Below are 16,025 nucleotides of genomic sequence, written 5' to 3'. Positions count from 1 at the left end.
GAGACAGAGAGAGAGAATGAGAGAGAGAGAGAGAGAGAGAGAGAGAGAGAGAGAGGGGGGAATGAGTGGGGGAGGGGCAGAGTCAAGGGGAGAGAATTCCAAGCAGGCTCCATGCTGACACAGCACAGAGCCCGACTCAGGGCTTGAACTCACAAACTGTGAGATCATGACCTGAGAGTCGAATGCTTAACTGACTGAGTCACCCAGGAGCCCCCAGATTAGGTTCTTAGATTAGGTTCCTCTTTACTATTTTGGAATAAATAGCACATCTGCCTGGCTCCCAGCGGTTTGACAAGGGCCATAAAAATTTCACTGACCCAACTAATTATGGTAACTTTCATTCTCTCCCTGATAACTTTCATTTCCTTCCCTGAAACTTTAAGAACCTCCCATGGGGCGAGGACAGTGAGAGCAAGGAGAGTGAGAGCAAGTGGGATGGGCGAAGGCCTTTGTAATTTGCAGACATTTGTGCTAAATGAAGGCTGTGATGTATCTTTCCGGTGAGCCATACCGAATATGAGTTCACTGAGAACAGCCAGAGGCTGCGGTCATCTGCAAGAAAGTGAAAGACGATTCCTGCCTTTAGCAACGTACGTAGAGCCTAGAAAGTAGAAGGCACATAATGTAACATGCGACCCTTATTAGTTATCGTTTACTGAGCAACTAGGGGACATACATTTCTTTTTGCCTGTGTAAGCACACTTTATTTTTTTTAAGTTTTTATTTTGATTCCAGTTAGTTAACAGTGTTATATTAGCTTCAGGCGATTCAATAATTCAGGGTACATAAATTGTGTGTGTGTGTGTGTGTGTGTGCCTGTGCGCGCAAATACACACACACACACCCCTTTAGTCTCACAAAAGCCTGGGAGATGACATTAAGCCTTTTTCTTCTTTCTCTTTTCACCTATTAAAAAACTGAGGTTTAAAAAAGTAAAGCGACTCCCCGGAAGTTCACCCAGCTAGCAAGCAGTGGGAGTCAGCTTTTGAACCCCCACAGAGCAAAGCCTCAGGGCAAAAGCAGCCTCAGTTAAGGTCGCAGTAAGTTCTAACGACCGAGCAATTTATATTTAACTTTAAGGCCACCATGGACAAGTCATTTCCTTAATGTGATCCTCATTTGCCTTATCTGCAAAGCGGTTCCCTCTTCAGTGGGTTGTTCTGAATGACTCAGAAGGTGCAGGCCTAGCATTTAAGCACATCCTTAATGTGTAATAAAGGCTCCCGGCAGTCAAGTCAACAAGTGAGTGAAAAATAAACTGACATGACAGGCAACCCTCAGAGGGGAGTCAGGTCCCTCAAAGTCCAGGATCTGCACTGACTAGACACCTCACCGCTTTTATTCTAACAAACATACCCCTGACATCCAAAGGGGATACAAAAAATGGCCTCATCCCCGGGGTCGCCAAATAGATTTACCTGCCCACAATCTTCTCCTTAATTCTATCCAACTTCCCCAGGATTTATTCTTTTGGCATGCCAGAGGTCTGACTCAGCACTTGATGGGCACACAGGGCTTGAAATTAGAGAAAGAAGCAAAACCTCCCAGGAGCGGCCTTTTCCCTCAAGGGAGGCAGGCACAGGCCAAGTCTCCTCCCTATGGGGGTGGGGGGAGGGGAGACCTCGGTGACCCACGTGACGATGCGCATTCCCCCGGCCTCCCCGACCGATCCCAGCCAGTTCGGTCACCGCAACCAACAAGTCAGTAAGCGGGAGCGAGGAAGGTTTGTTAAAAATGTCACGCTGGCCAACTTGTGAGCCACGGGTCTGTCCCTACCCCGCCATCCCCCTCCCCCCCTCCCCCTTCCCCCCCCCCCCCCCCCCACACTGCCCAGAGCGGGAGCGGGGCGGGCCCAGGGAGCGCGCGGGTGGGTGGAGCGCGACTGCCGCTTCGCGAGGCCTTAAGGGCGCAAGGCGCGCGCCCCTTGGTCGGCTAGCGGCCACACGCGGGAAGCCCCGCCCCCTCCCTGCCCATCGCCCCGCCCCTCCTTTCGCCCCGCCCACAGCCCATGCCCCGCCTCCCGCCCCGCCCCCGCGCCCCGGGCCGCCCCCCCCCCCGCCGCCCGGCGCCCGAGCTGCAGGAAGGAGCTGCCAGCTCCAGCCGGGCTTGCCTCAGCGCGCGGATCTGCACCATGCCCCGCATAGATGCAGATCTGAAGCTGGACTTTAAGGATGTGCTGCTCCGACCCAAGCGAAGCAGCCTCAGGAGCCGAGCCGAGGTGGGCCCCTTCGAGAGCCGCAGTGAGGGTGGGATTTGTTTTCCGCGTTAGCCGGGGTGGGGGAGGACGGTGGGAGGAGGAGGGATGTGCTTGACCCAGCCGGCTCTTCCGTGTGTCTCTTGGTGGATGGGAGGCTGGCCCCCTTGGCCCTCCCCATCTGCCGAGAGAGGGGAAAGCCGGCTGGTTCCCCGCCGGGACTTGAAGTGTCTTTAAGGGACCCAGCTCCGGCGTAAAATTCTAAATACGCCCGGCTGAGTGGGCTGGGGGAAGTACACAGTAGGCTAGACCACAGAGGAACAAAGATCAAGTGGCCAGCCGTTTTAGAAAGAATGGGAGGGTGGCTGGAGGGGTGCACGTAGGGCAGAAATGACAAGAGTGGAGCCCAAGTGGAAAGGAGAGGACGACAGCGACGAAGAGCTTTGTGATTTTGGCATTGTCTCTCAGTGCGGAGAACCGACTGCCGCGTTAGTATCAGCTCCGGCAATGGAATTTTTTAAAAAAACGCCTGAAAAACGGGCAGATTCCAGAGCGGCAAAAGTTCAGGGTTTACTTTCCACGTTTCAGTGACCTTGCTGGGAGTGAGGCTGGGGACGCGTGCCTGGCGCCACTCTACTTACTGGACAGCTGTAGGGAGGCAGAAAACACCCCAGCACAGGTGCGAGGGTGAGAGGCAGATTGGACCCCCTGGGCAGTTTGGCTGGTTCTGTGTCCATGAGATCGAAGACTGGCTATGGCCCCCAGTGAGAGGGAAGGTGCTGCCCCGGCTGGGGCTGAGGAAGGTCACAGCCTGAAGGATAAACTAGTTGCACGGAAGGAGTCCCCCCGAGGAGGGTGTGCTGGTGACCGTGGCTTTGCCTGGCTTCTGAGAGCTGGAGAAGGAGGTGAGGAAGTGACTCCGTGTGGAGGTGGGGTCCGCAGGAGTAAACAGGAGGAGTCCAAGCCAGCACACTCTTCCAAAGGCTCCGCTCCACGAGACCATAAATAAACCCTCTTGCAAGAACTCTGCTGCCCGCCTGTGCCTGTGCCCGGGCCCAACCGCAGCGCCTGGGGTTGCCAGCCGAGGGCTTGTTTGGATTAAAGACATGTCCTGTTTTAGCCGGTGACCAGAACAAGACACCTCAAGCAGGAGGGTTGGCAGCCGGACCCAGAGACCCGGAGAGGGTGGGTCTGGACAGGACTGCAGGAGGCCCGGAATGGTTAGCCCTTATCACCCTAGATGGGACCACCCTCTTCCTGTCCTTCCTCGTGTCCTTAAAGGTGCTAAAAGAGTGGCCGACTTTTGAAAGAAAAACAAATGGTTTGGGTGATAGGTAGCCACTGCCTAAGGCCAGAACAAGACAGGAGGTGGGGCTTCTGGGCAGACAGATAAAGTGGTGGCCTCAACATTCTTTCAGTATTTGTTCAGAATCCACTTAGGAGAGAGAAACTTATTAAGCCAAATGGGTGTTTAAAACAAGGATATATTGTACGTATTTTCTGAGCCAGAAAGGATCTGGAGAAGGTAGAACATGTAGAATTTAGGTAATAGAATGAATTACTCTTTTCCAGAGAATAGTATGATGTCCTGCATCATTTGGTTTCATACTTTGAGCCGATTGAAACTGTTAATGTCCCAGCTTCCAATGGCACCTTGCAATCTACGTGTCCACATTGCAGTGAGAACTCTGTGCCCTTGGGAAATGTTTTCACAGTTCCATTTCTGTGGGAGTTTGCCAGCTCTGGTAATGGAAACCTAAGTTAACTGGATTGCCTTTCCAGTTGGTTCCCCTAATAGCGTAGGTGCCTGGCTGATTGTGTCCCACAATCTGCCTGCTTTAGTTGATGTTGAGGGATCTAGTTAGCCCTAGATCTAAGCAGGATTCCAATCCCCTCTCAGTGTTTTCTCAGTTTGCTTGTGGATGCCTGAAATGTCTTACAGGGAGTTAAAAACTTTTCGTTGTGCCATCAGGTATAAGCCTAAAATGTGTGCCCCCCTGCATGCAAATTGAAAACAAATTTGAAAGTGGTAAATGACAGTCTTTGAGCCTAACCAGAGAGCAGAGCTGAGTGGAGCCAGGAGAGAAAACATACCCTGTAAGAGCAGAGTCTGGCTCTGGGAAGGGAGTTTCGACTCTTGACAAGATTTATCACAGCGACGGTTTTTTGCTAAGAGCCAGGCCTGGTGTTGGATATCAGCCAGGGAGCAGAAAATGGAGAGAGAGGCAGAATGATCACCCACTTAGATGTTCTAGTATTCCGGTAAGGGCATTTCTGCAAATGTAAACATAAAATGAAGTTGAGGTCAGCTCCCAGCGGCAAAGGGTCCAGGTGGAGGTGGCCCAGGTGGCCTTCCTGTGATTGTGCCAGACGGGCAGTCGTCTCTCAGCTGTCCACTCTTTGCATTTACACACATCTTCACAAGCCCCTGGTACAGGAGAATAAAGTCCCACAGGGCTCCTTGGGGACGGTTGGGTAATCCATTCAAAGGAAGTCACGTGTAAGCACAAACTTTGGCTTTATCTGATGCACTGGGGACATCCAGACATTCCTTGACTCCCCGAGCAGTTCTTCCTGAGAACCCATTTCTGGCTCTGATGTCCCACCTGAGCCCTTAAGCTAGGGTAAGATTAAAAAAAAAAAAAGAACAAAAAACAAATTTACTAACACAGCCATAGCTTTGGAAGTCAGGCCATGAGGAAATTTGCAGTAGAGAATTGGCCACTTGTCCTAAGACAGAGAAGACACGACACAATGAGAAGAATTCAGTCTTCTTTTAAAACTCTCTAGTGATTTTTTTCACCAGTGGTCCAGGGAGAGGCAGATCGGCTCCAGAAAGGTCTGGTCAACCCTCAGGGGTCCACTGCACGTTGGCCCGCAGGGGATCAGAGCACGGCAGTGGAGAGGATATTTGGCTGGGAGCAAGCTGACCTGAATTTTAGCTCAGGCTGTGCACTACTTTGTCTTCAGTACCGTGGCGCTATGTTAGTTTCACAGGGCAGCTGTAACAAAGTACCAGAAAACGAGGTGGCTTACACAATAGAAATGTATTGTCTCCCGCTCCAGGAGGCGAGGAGCCGCAGATCAGAATGTCCATGGGCTGGATCCTTCTGAGTGCTGTGAAGGAGAGTCTGTGACATTTCTCTCTCCTATTTTTCTGGTTGTTTACACAAAATCTTGGGTGTTCCTTGGCTCATAGATGCATAGTTCCTATCTTTGCCTTCATCTTTACATGATGTTCTCCCTCTCTGTGTGTGTCTGTGTCCAAATTTTCCCATTTTGAGAACACCAGTCATGTTGGGATGGGGGCCCTGTTGTGCTGACCTCATCTTACCTTGATTGTCGGCGAAGACCTTATTACGGATCTTTTATCCTTTCGGGAGACACAGCTCAAACCATAGCAGCCTCTATGAAATTAGAGGGTGTGAGTAGAATTGTTCTTAATGGATGCTTCAGAATCACCTAAGGAGACACTCCAAAATACACATACTGTCTCCAGCACAAAGGTTCTCAGTAAGTTTGGAGCGGCTTGAGCATATGTGTTTTGGAAATCCTCCTGTGCTGATTCTCGTGTGCACACAGACGCTGGGCTAACCGCTGGGGTCTTTTCCATTTGGAGAACCCCGTGGCTGTCTGGTAACGTACAGCCGCCCGAGCTTCTCGAAATCCTGGCAGCTGGTGGCGAAGCCTGTAAGGGACAGAACTCATCCACAGAGCTGGGCTGGGGCTCACCAAGCATTGCCCTGAGAAAAGCTGGGGGCCAAGCTACAATACCATTCTTACTTCTTGGTCAGACATTAATTTATTCCACACTTTTGAAGCCACTCTCTAGAACTATAAAGATAAGAGGGGGGGTGCCTGGGTGGCTCCGTCGGTTAAGCATCTGACCTCAATTCAGGTCATGATCTTATGGTCCGTGGGTTCAAGCCCCAATCAGGTCACGTGGGTTCAAGCCCCACATCGGACTCTGTACTGACAGCTCAGAGCCTGGAGCCTGCTTCGGATTCTGTGTCTCTCTCTCTGCCCCTTCCCCGCTCGCACTCTGTCTCTCTGTCTCTCAAAAATGAATAAACGTTAAAAAAAAAAAAAAAAAGATAAGAGGGATTGTCCCTGTAGACTTACCATTTATAGGTGAGACGGGTAATGGATCCTTTATTTAATAAGAGCATTGCTTAAACAGTGCCACCTATAGATCTAGGCAAAAGGGGCCCTGCCCCACACCCCACCTCTGCTCCCTTATACCTCCTCACTGGACAGGGCCAGAGGGCCATGCCTTTTCATGAAGGCCGTGTTCCAGGGACTCAGAGTCCTGGATTTCCTTGCCCAGATGACTGCAGGCTAATTCCAAGGCTTGCAAGGAAGGGCCCCTTCCCAGGCTGTGTTTTCCCAGGGACCTGCTGTGATGCAGGTGTGCTCAACTCCAACCTCAGGCAGTGGCCAGGCGGCAGCTGTTTGGGAGAATGGATGTGTGTGTGCATGGAGCTTCGTGTGCAGACTGGGGGGTCTGTGTGTGCACATCAAGATTTGGGTGGGACGAGAAGAGGGTGTGGACCGGAGGCCAGGGGCTCACTCCCCATGACACGATGTTCTGGTACTTTCCAGGTCATTAATGTTTGTCAAGGTTGGAGGATAGGACACAATGTAGAAGGCTTATGCTTATGTAGAAGCCTGTTAGCTCGATCATAACGTTGAGATATTTAGGAATGTGGTAGGTGGGTCTCCATTCGTGCCTTTTTTTTAAAAATTTTTTTTAACGTTTATTCATTTTTGAGAGTGAGAGACACAGAGCATGAGCAGGGGAGGGGGAGAGAGAGAGGGAGACACAGAATCCGAAGCAGGCCCCAGGCTCTGAGTTGTCAGCACGGAGCCCGACGCGGGGCTCGAACTCACGAACCACGAGAACCTGACCTGAGCTGAAGTCGGATGCTTAACCGACAGAGCCACCCAGGCGCCCCTCCATTCGTGCTTTTGGCCCCCAAATGTTGGGCTGTGGGACTGACTTTGATGAAGGTGTGTTTAAAGGGCAGGAGAAACATGCATTTTTGAGGTGGGGGAGGGATAGTTCATTACTTTGTGTTCCCTTGCAAATCAGGCTTAGCACAGTGGGAATTTGGAGGTGCTGTAGTTGGTACATTGACCAGCTGTGGCAGATTAAATACCAAGTTTTGTTCCCAGGAGGCTGGAATATTTAAAATATCTATTTCTTTTAGTGAACAACAGATGTATTTTGTGGGGGGGTGTCTTTGTGTGGGTAAGATCAGGGAAGATTAGTTAAAACATTTTTTAGGGGTGCCTGGGTAGCTCAGTCAGTTGAGCACCTGACTTCAGCTCAGGTCATGGTCTCACGGTTCGTGAGTTCGAGCCCTGCCTTGGGCTCTGTGCTGACAGTTCTCTCTCTCAAAAATAAAATAAACATTAAAAAAATTTTTAAAAATTCATATTAGTTTCAGATGTACAATATGGTAATTCAACAATCCCATACATCACCTGGTGCTCATCATAGCAAGTGCACTCTTAATCCCCATCACCTGTTTAACCCATCCCCCCTCCCGCCTCCGCTCTGGGAACCATCAGTTTGTTCTCCAGAGTTAAGAGTCTGTTTCTTGGTTTGCCGCTCTCTCTCTCTCTCTCTCTCTCTCTCTCTCCCATTTTCCTTTGTTCATTTGTTTTGTTTCTTAAATTCCTCATATGAGTGAAATCATGTCTTTCTCTTACTGTCTTATTCACTCAGCGTAATACATGTTGTTGCACGTGGCAAGATTTCGTTCTTTTATACGGCTGAATAATATTCCCTTGTGTATATAAACCACGTCTTCTTTGTCCATTCATCAGCTGAGGGGCAGTCAGGCTGTTTCCATAGTTTGGCTGTTGTAAATACCGCTGTTGCAAACACTGGGGCGCGGGTATCCCTTTGAATTAGTGTTTTTGTATTTTTTTGGGGTACATACTCAACAGTGCAATTGCTGAATCTTTGGTGGTTCTATTTTTAGCTTTTTGAGGCAGCTCCTCACTGTTTTCCAGAGTGGCTGCACCCGTTCACATTCCCACCAGCAGTGCAGGAGGGTTCCTTTTTCTCCACATCCTCACCAACATCGGTTGTTTCTTGTCTTTTTCAGTTTAGCCTTTCTGACAGGTGTGAGGCGATATCTCATTGTAGTTCTGATTTGTATTTCCCTGATAGTGAGCGATGATGAGCATCTTTTCATGTGTCTCTCGGCCATCCGTATGTCTTCTTTAGGAAAATGTCTGTTCGGGTGCTCTGCCCATTTTTAATTGGATTATTCATCTTATGGGTGTCAGGTTGTATAAGTTCTTTATGGATTTTGGATACTAACCCTTTATCGAATATGTCACTTGCAAATCTCTTCTTCCATTCCCTAGGTCGCCTTTTAGTTTTGTCGATTGTTTCCTTCGCTCTGCAGAGGCTTTTTATTTTGTACTCCCCATATGTACTCCCAATAGTTTATTTTTACTTGGGGAAGACAATTTTATTTCTCATTCTTAGAATTAAGGATTGCATGGAATCTACCATAGGAAGACGAAAAATAAGGGCAGGAGTTCACCATCAAGGCTGATCTTTTTCCAGGGAGGGTTCTGTTTTTTCCATACTGCTGATAGGTTTTGGGGTGCTGGGAAAAGCCCATTGCGAGCTCAGCTGGGTTCAGAGTGTGGCTGCCCTCCCTGTGCGTCTTGGGAGGAGTATGAATGATTTGAGACCAAGGAATTCAGATTATTTTAAGCCTGCCAAGCCAGAATGGTGGAGTGCCATTAGCACAGAGGGTTGCAATTAATAGACCCCTTCGGTTATCTCTCAGAATGTAGATCTAACTTGCTTCGCTGAAGTCCAGCCAAGGGTCATAATGAAGGAAGTAGAGAAAGCCATAAGCTGCCTCACCTGTCAGGAAGTTCCTGCGTCTCATTTCCCCTCAGCTTTGCTGTTTAAGGCCGGTGCAGACATAGGACACCGTTCACCCAGGAAGCCTTCTGGGAGCTGTGTAGAGAGCAAGCACGAAAGGCCAAGTGACGTGTCCCATGGTGTTTTTTGACATGTTGATTGCAAAGTGAAAGTTGCCTTAGGGACGGACACCTGGGGGGCTCCGTCGGTTAAGCAGTTAAGCGTCAGACTCTTGGTTTCAGCGCAGGTCATGATCTCCTGGTTTGTGAGTTCGAGCCCCACGCTGGACTCTGTGCTGACATTGCAGAGCCTGCTTGGGATTCTCTCTCCCCTCTCTCTTCCCCTCCCCTACTTGTTCTCTCTCTCTCTCTCTCTCTCTCTCTCTCTCTCTCTCTCTCAGTAAATGAGTAAACTTAAAAAAAAAGTTGCCTCAAATGAAAAGAGAAGGAACTAGACCAACAGTGGTAAGGAATGATTATTGCTGATCTATTCAATGATTAATGGCTGATATATTCATATATGTATATATTATTGGTGATCTATCCAGGATTAATGTAGGTTGAAATCACTTCAGAGACCAGAGATCCACCCCTGTGTGTCTCCTGCCAGTTCTCTTGGGGAAGCACCTGCTTTCAGGATGATCCTGGGTCCCTCACGGTCCAGCCCAGGGGACAAACAGTGCTGAGTAGGTACGACAGGAAATATAACGCAAGATATCCGAACTCAGCTGAGATGCCACGTGAGATGTGGAGGCACCCTAGGGATTGGCGACAGTGAAAAGGGGCTTCGGAAGGGGAGGTGGTGATGTTCCTGAGATCACTCCCTGACAGCTGGAGCCGAGGCCACGCAGGCCGAGGCAGAGGCGAGGCGTTCTGGGAGAACGGCGCTGACTGCATACAGGCCCTCCTCCCTTGTCCCGCACGGTCCTGCACTTTCCCACTCAGTTTCTCCATTGGCTGAACCCGGCCAGAAACCAGCCTGGGCAGCGGAGCCTGCAGGGGCTGGGGGGTGACCTTCCTGTGGTAAGAGGGGGGCGGGAAAAGGGTGAAGAATAAACCTGTGACCCCGCAGGTCTCGGATCTGCCTGGGACAAAGAAGGGGTTCTGACTCTGTTAGCTCTTGGTGCGTGCCTAGCAGACTTTTGCTGCGCCCACCATCCTGGCTTACCTGCCCTGGATCCCCGACCGCTGGGGCTGGGTTAGACACGACGACGCCCCGAAGTTGGAGGGACAGGAGAATTGGAGGGCCCTCCCTCCACCATTTGCGCGTCAAAGGAACAAGTGTGTGTTTGCTTAGACACCTGGCTTCCTGTACTTCCTCTCAGCTCTTTGAAGGATGCTCAGAATTACAAAGCAAGCTGAGAAGGTTGACAGGTTAAGGGATTCATGGTTTGCAGCTCGCTGTGGGTGAATTTGGAGTGTCTGCTTCTCTCGGTGGGTGAGAATTAAAGGGAACGTCATGCCTGGCAGGGAAGGGTGGAGCGGATTTTCCCAGGAGGGGAATGGTCCCTCCGGTGCCTGGAAGTGGGGAAATGTAGCATGCGCGTGGGTGTTTAGGGCCAGGATGGATGGGGCTGGGGGCGGAAGGTGGCAGGCAGTGGGTTGGGAGCAAAGCTGAGGGAGAGAGCTTCCGATTCTGAGGTTTGGATCGATGGCGGGCCACCAGTGCCTTGTACTGCGTTGGCTTTGTCCCTGGATGACCACCTGTTACTCTGACTCTTCAGGAGCTCTCCTGTTTTGGGGGCACGTGGCTCAGCCCCTAAGAGACCAACGGACACACACTTGCTTTTTGTTGTTCGCCCTTGCTCCAAACTCTAGAAGTTCTTCACGGATCACTTGAAGAGCACATTGTTTCTGTTTCCCTTTTTGCCAATTAGGTGGATCTTGAGCGTACCTTCACGTTTCGGAACTCGAAGCAGACCTACTCGGGGATCCCCATCATTGTGGCCAACATGGACACCGTGGGGACATTCGAGATGGCAGCAGTGATGTCACAGGTAGGATGACTCTATTGCTCACCCTGGACAGGTGGTCAGGAGCCCAGCCCGGACTCGCTCAGACACAAAGAAGAGGAGAAAACTGAGACATTCCGGATCATTTACTGTGGCCGAACTATTCGGTTCTGAGTCTGATGGCTGCTGGGAGGTACTTCTTTTCTTTTCCGTCAGAAGACAGAGTCTGGACTCTGCACCCGTTCAAGGAGATGGCTTAGGTCTGCACCCGTTTCTTCCTTGAAAATGCTCCTGGTAGTTTTAGAAACTAGAGATATTATCAAGTGAGACTAGTGTCGTGTTATAGGAGAGTGACCTTGCCTTTAAAATTAAGGCGGGGGGGGGGCGCCTGGGTGGCGCAGTCGGTTGAGCGTCCGACTTCAGCCAGGTCACGATCTCGCGGTCCGTGAGTTCGAGCCCCGCGTCGGGCTCTGGGCTGATGGCTCAGAGCCTGGAGCCTGTTTCCGATTCTGTGTCTCCCTCTCTCTCTGCCCCTCCCCCGTTCATGCTCTGTCTCTCTCTGTCCCAAAAATAAATAAACATTGAAAAAAAAAAAAAAAAAAAAAAAAGTAAGGCGGGGGGCACCTGGGTGGCTCAGTTGGTTGAGCGTCTTGACTTCGGCTCAGGTCACGATCTCACAGTTCATGAGTTCAAGCCCCACATGGGGCTCTCTGCTGTCAGCCTGTCAGCGCAGAGCCCGCTTAGGATCCTCTGTCCCCTCTCCCTCGGCCCCTCCCCAGCTTGTGCTCTCCCAAAAAATAAGTAAATATTTACAAAAATAAAATAAATTAGGGCAGGCCCGCCTTTGTATGCAGTCTGTGCAATAGCGTTTATTACCTAATTATGTACGAAACACTTATGGGGCACTGATGTGCCAGCCAGTGGATACAACGTGTGTAATGTTGTGACAGCTCCTCCCTGTGTGTTCCTTTTCCTGACGGGGAAACTGAGGCGAGGAAGACGAGAGGTCACTTGGCTCAGGGCATCCAGTCGGGTAGAGACAGAGTCAAGATTCAAACCCAGACTGACTCCTAAATAAGGGATTTGCCTCCCAACTCACACGGACAGGTAACAACCTAACAGACCTAACCACACAAGGTCCATTTTAGCCAGTTAACTAGTCTCATCTCCTATAAGGGGAATAGTTAGTAGCCAGGCCTTAGGAAAAATAAAAGAAAAGCCATTTGTGGGCAGGACCTTTGTCCCACGCGGCTACGTCCGAGATGCAACACACCTTATTCATCTGAGATGTGAAATGTTTGCTTCCGACGTGCACAGAGTGTGTGTGTCTATTTCCATTGATAATGCCTGCCAAGGGAAAAGATAAATCCAATTAGTTGAAAGAGCTTCTCGCTGTGGGCAGCAAGCCAAACCTCAGGAGGTGTTAGGATTCATTATTAGCCAGTGATTAGAAGGAAGATTTTCAAACAAATTATGAATTCGGATAGTGGAATCGGGGGTGGTCTGTCTGACTCCGTGATCAGTTCTGTTCAGCCCCCACCGAGTTTTGGCCCGGAGGCTAGTGAATTCATTGCTAAAGGAATTTGTTTTTGTTTTTTGTTTTTTTTCCTCCTTGTCTTTTCCTTGCCCTGCTCTGTGATCAGCCATTGCTACTAATGAATTATGTATTAGTATAAGAGTGGGTGGGATCAGAGAGCAATGAATAGTCCTGATTAATTATCAGATTACTAGTCCGTGAAGAACATAGAGCCTGCTGTGCCCTGCCCGTGTTGACAGGAAGGAAGGACTCACCATTCTTGAGACAAGGTACGCTGAGAATACAGTGAAATAGCATACGCTGAAACCGTGTGTGGACACTGTGAGCTTTCTGTTTCTAGGATCCACTGAGACAGTATGAGTTAATAAAGCCATGGAATTTTAGAATGGGAAATTGTAGATGGGGAAGTCAACCCAGGGAAGTTAGGAGAGGGTCCTGACAGAGAAGGAGCCCGAGCTCTGCAGTCAGATAGGCGTTTGATTCGGGCCTTTGCCCCCCTTTGGCCAAGCAGCTGTTAAATTCCTTAAGCTCCGTTTCTGTCCGCGAAGCCAGAATTACTGTACGAGGTTGCTCGAAGGGGTAAATGGCACGAAATGGTGTGCAGAGTGCTTGGGACCAAAGTGTTCGATGTTGGATCGGGTTGATAGTCCTAGATTGGGGACTGTAAGTTACAGAATTTCCTCCCTCCCGCCCTCACTCAAAAATACCAACAACCGCCCATGTTTAGCAAGACATATTTAGATCATGAACGCAAAGAAAAGCTTTCAGGTGTCAGTTGAGGTTCTTTTGGATTGGCTTAAGCAGCAGGTGGCCCTCCGGTGACCCTTAGGGGCAGGGCAGCTGCTGTCCTCAGCTCTGTGCCTGACTCAGGTGGTGGGCCTGGACAGGGTTCTGAGAACTCTTCCCTTTCCCTCCCTCCCCGGCCTCCGGGCAGGGCCTCCTGAGTCCGGAAGGCAGTGTTGTCCCATCGGCGGTTTTGTGATTTCACTGGTCACACCTTGTCTGTTTTTGGCTCTTAGCATATTTAAAGCAAATCAAGTGTGAACATCAGGAACGCCTAATGCTTCTGTGTTGTGGGGTCACCCCTGCCACTCGGAGGCAGGAGAGCTGACTCATTTGACTTCTTGCGCTGATGGTGCTGTTTTATTCCCTAGCACTCCATGTTTACGGCAATTCATAAGCACTACGCCCTGGATGAATGGAAGCTCTTTGCTGCTAATCACCCAGAATGTCTGCCGGTAAGACTACACCCTGGTTATAAATTACACTGCTTGCAGGGGGTGGGGAGACAGACTTCAGGGTAGTCGAGAGGATTTGACCTGCAGACGGACATGCGGAGTCCTTAGAGCTCTGGGGAGAGGCGGTAGTGGGCCCCTGAACCTCCAGAACATTCCGCCGAGGGAAAAAGCCGGGCATGAAAATCTGTGTCTGTTTACATGAAATGGCAAACCAGGCCAGCCTACAGAGACAAAGTAGATTTTGGTGGTTGCCTAAGGCGGGCGGAGGGGCGGGAATTTGAGGGTGAGGGCTAAAGCATGTGGGAGCGACCGAGGTTCTGGGGTGACACGTGTTTTAAAATCGTGAGGGCGGATGCGTGACTCTGAATATGCCAGAAACTCTTGGACTGCACTCTCTAACGGGGTGAGCTGTGAGGTGTGTAATTATATCTCAATAAAGCTGTTATTAAAAAAAAAAAAGAAGGCAGTTTGAAAATAAGGAAAATCCCTATTATTATGTAACGCACCTGACTTGGCACCTGGCACATCCCGAGCCAGTGCCAGCAGAGAAGTCTCTTGGCATTGGAGTCGCTCTCCCCTGTGATCAGATCATGTGTGATTGGAAAATGACTTCATACGGTGCTGCTTTTGAGCTTATTACGCTGCTCTCTTTTTCCCGTCCCCGGCTGTGCTGCATGGAGATTGTGGGTTCGCGAGAAGGTGGTTTGGGCGATACAGTAATTCTGGCTTGCTGCCAGATCTTTTCATTTTTTTTCCCCACGTTGTGTTTGAATGAATTATAATTGTGCCACCTTCTTCCCTTCTCTGTAAGGAGTTCGGAGAGCAATGATTTTTTTTTTTTTTTTTTTTGGTCATACCTCTGACTCCTGTATGGGAGTTTCTGGCAACGTGTTCTAAGCTGGCACCCTGACCTTCGTGACCAACTGTGATCGTTTGACTTCCTACTCTGCCTCCGTGCCCCCCCCCCCCAAATTAAAAGGCGAATTGAAAAGGGGAAAATGTCAAATGCTTGGTGACACGGAGACAAATGAACCAATGTTGAGTTTCACTTGCCAGACTTTAACAGCAATGAAAGGGAAAATGGGAAAGGCAGCCTTGCTCTCGTGGGAGGGATGGATGGGGCCGGAGCTGGTCAGAATGTCAGCGGGAGCAGTGAAAACGGGTGTCGACGCAAAGAACAATACACACGTATCGAGTGACTGGGCTGTTTACACTCAGTATCTGGGTTGTCACTACATTGTTGTGATTTGGGGGGAGCCACAAAGGATATTCAGATAGGTCCCCCATCTGTGACTTCTGGCTTTAGAGAAGTGACATAAAATATAAAAGGAGAGATGCCGACTCCAGGCACAATCCCATGGCTTAGTGGCACTAAGGCACAAATGACTAAAAACAAATTTTTTTTTTTCCCCAAGGAGCAGATTTTCACAGGAGCAGGGGGGTGGGTTGGAGAGCGTCGGTGCTGTGGAGGTTGGGGAAGAGGGTGTTCCCTGAGGGTCGTGCGGTGGCTCCAGATGTGAACAGGGACAGGTGCGGCTGGGAAGGATCATTTTAGGCTCATGGGTTCTTGCACCGTTTGGACGTTTTTCCCTTTTAATAGGAACCCCGAGTCTTGGAGCTCTTTGTGTAGGTTACGACTTGCATGTTGTGAAATTATCGTATTGGGAGTAAAAATGAAAATAAGAAGGATGGGGCACCTGGGTGGCTCAGTTGGGAAAGCGTCTAACGTCGGCTCAGGTGATCTCACGGTTTGTAAGTTCGAGCCCCACGTTGGGCTCTGGGCTGGCAGCGTAGAGTCTGCTTGGGATTCTCTCTCTTCATCTGTCTGCCCCACCCTCCCCCCCCACCTCTCTAAAAATAAATACGTAAACTTGAGAAAAAGAGAGAGGAAGGAGTTCTGTTAGAGGAGTTTGAGACATCTTCCCCTCCCTCCTGCTTGCTATACAAGATGCTCAGTGACGGCCGCAGCTTCAGCAGGAGGAAGCCTGTGTTGACTGGCCACGTCTTAGTCTTCTGCTTCTCCTCATCTCCTAGAAGAGAGTTCACACCAGCAGCTCCACGGTTCAGAGTTCCACAGGTCTTGAAGAAACCAAGGAAAAGCCAAGGACTAGGTTTCCTGAATAATTAGAAATGTAGTTACCCGAGGGGCGCCTGGGTGGCTCAGTAGGGTGGGCGCCCGACTTTGATCTCAGCTCAGACCGTGATCTCGC

The 16,025-nt window shown here is 50.1% G+C and overlaps 1 protein-coding gene across 1 annotated transcript in view; it reads left to right on the top strand.

The window, feature by feature from the left end:
* Positions 1 to 2,052: 2,052 nt before the first annotated feature.
* Positions 2,053 to 16,025, top strand: part of GMPR (guanosine monophosphate reductase) — a 44,740-nt gene continuing 30,767 nt past the window's right edge. Inside the window, exons 1-3 of the mRNA XM_086706213.1 lie at positions 2,053 to 2,218; positions 10,966 to 11,085; positions 13,732 to 13,815. Coding sequence (XP_086562339.1) covers positions 2,132 to 2,218; positions 10,966 to 11,085; positions 13,732 to 13,815 — 291 coding nt within the window. The 5' untranslated portion in view covers positions 2,053 to 2,131. The remainder of the gene's footprint in view (positions 2,219 to 10,965; positions 11,086 to 13,731; positions 13,816 to 16,025) is intronic.

This window comes from Puma concolor, chromosome B2 (assembly GCF_028749965.1).
Source record: "Puma concolor isolate L17-30 chromosome B2, mPumCon1.1.hap2, whole genome shotgun sequence".
Classification (NCBI taxonomy): domain Eukaryota; kingdom Metazoa; phylum Chordata; class Mammalia; order Carnivora; family Felidae; genus Puma; species Puma concolor.
This window is presented reverse-complemented; position numbering and strand designations above follow the sequence as displayed.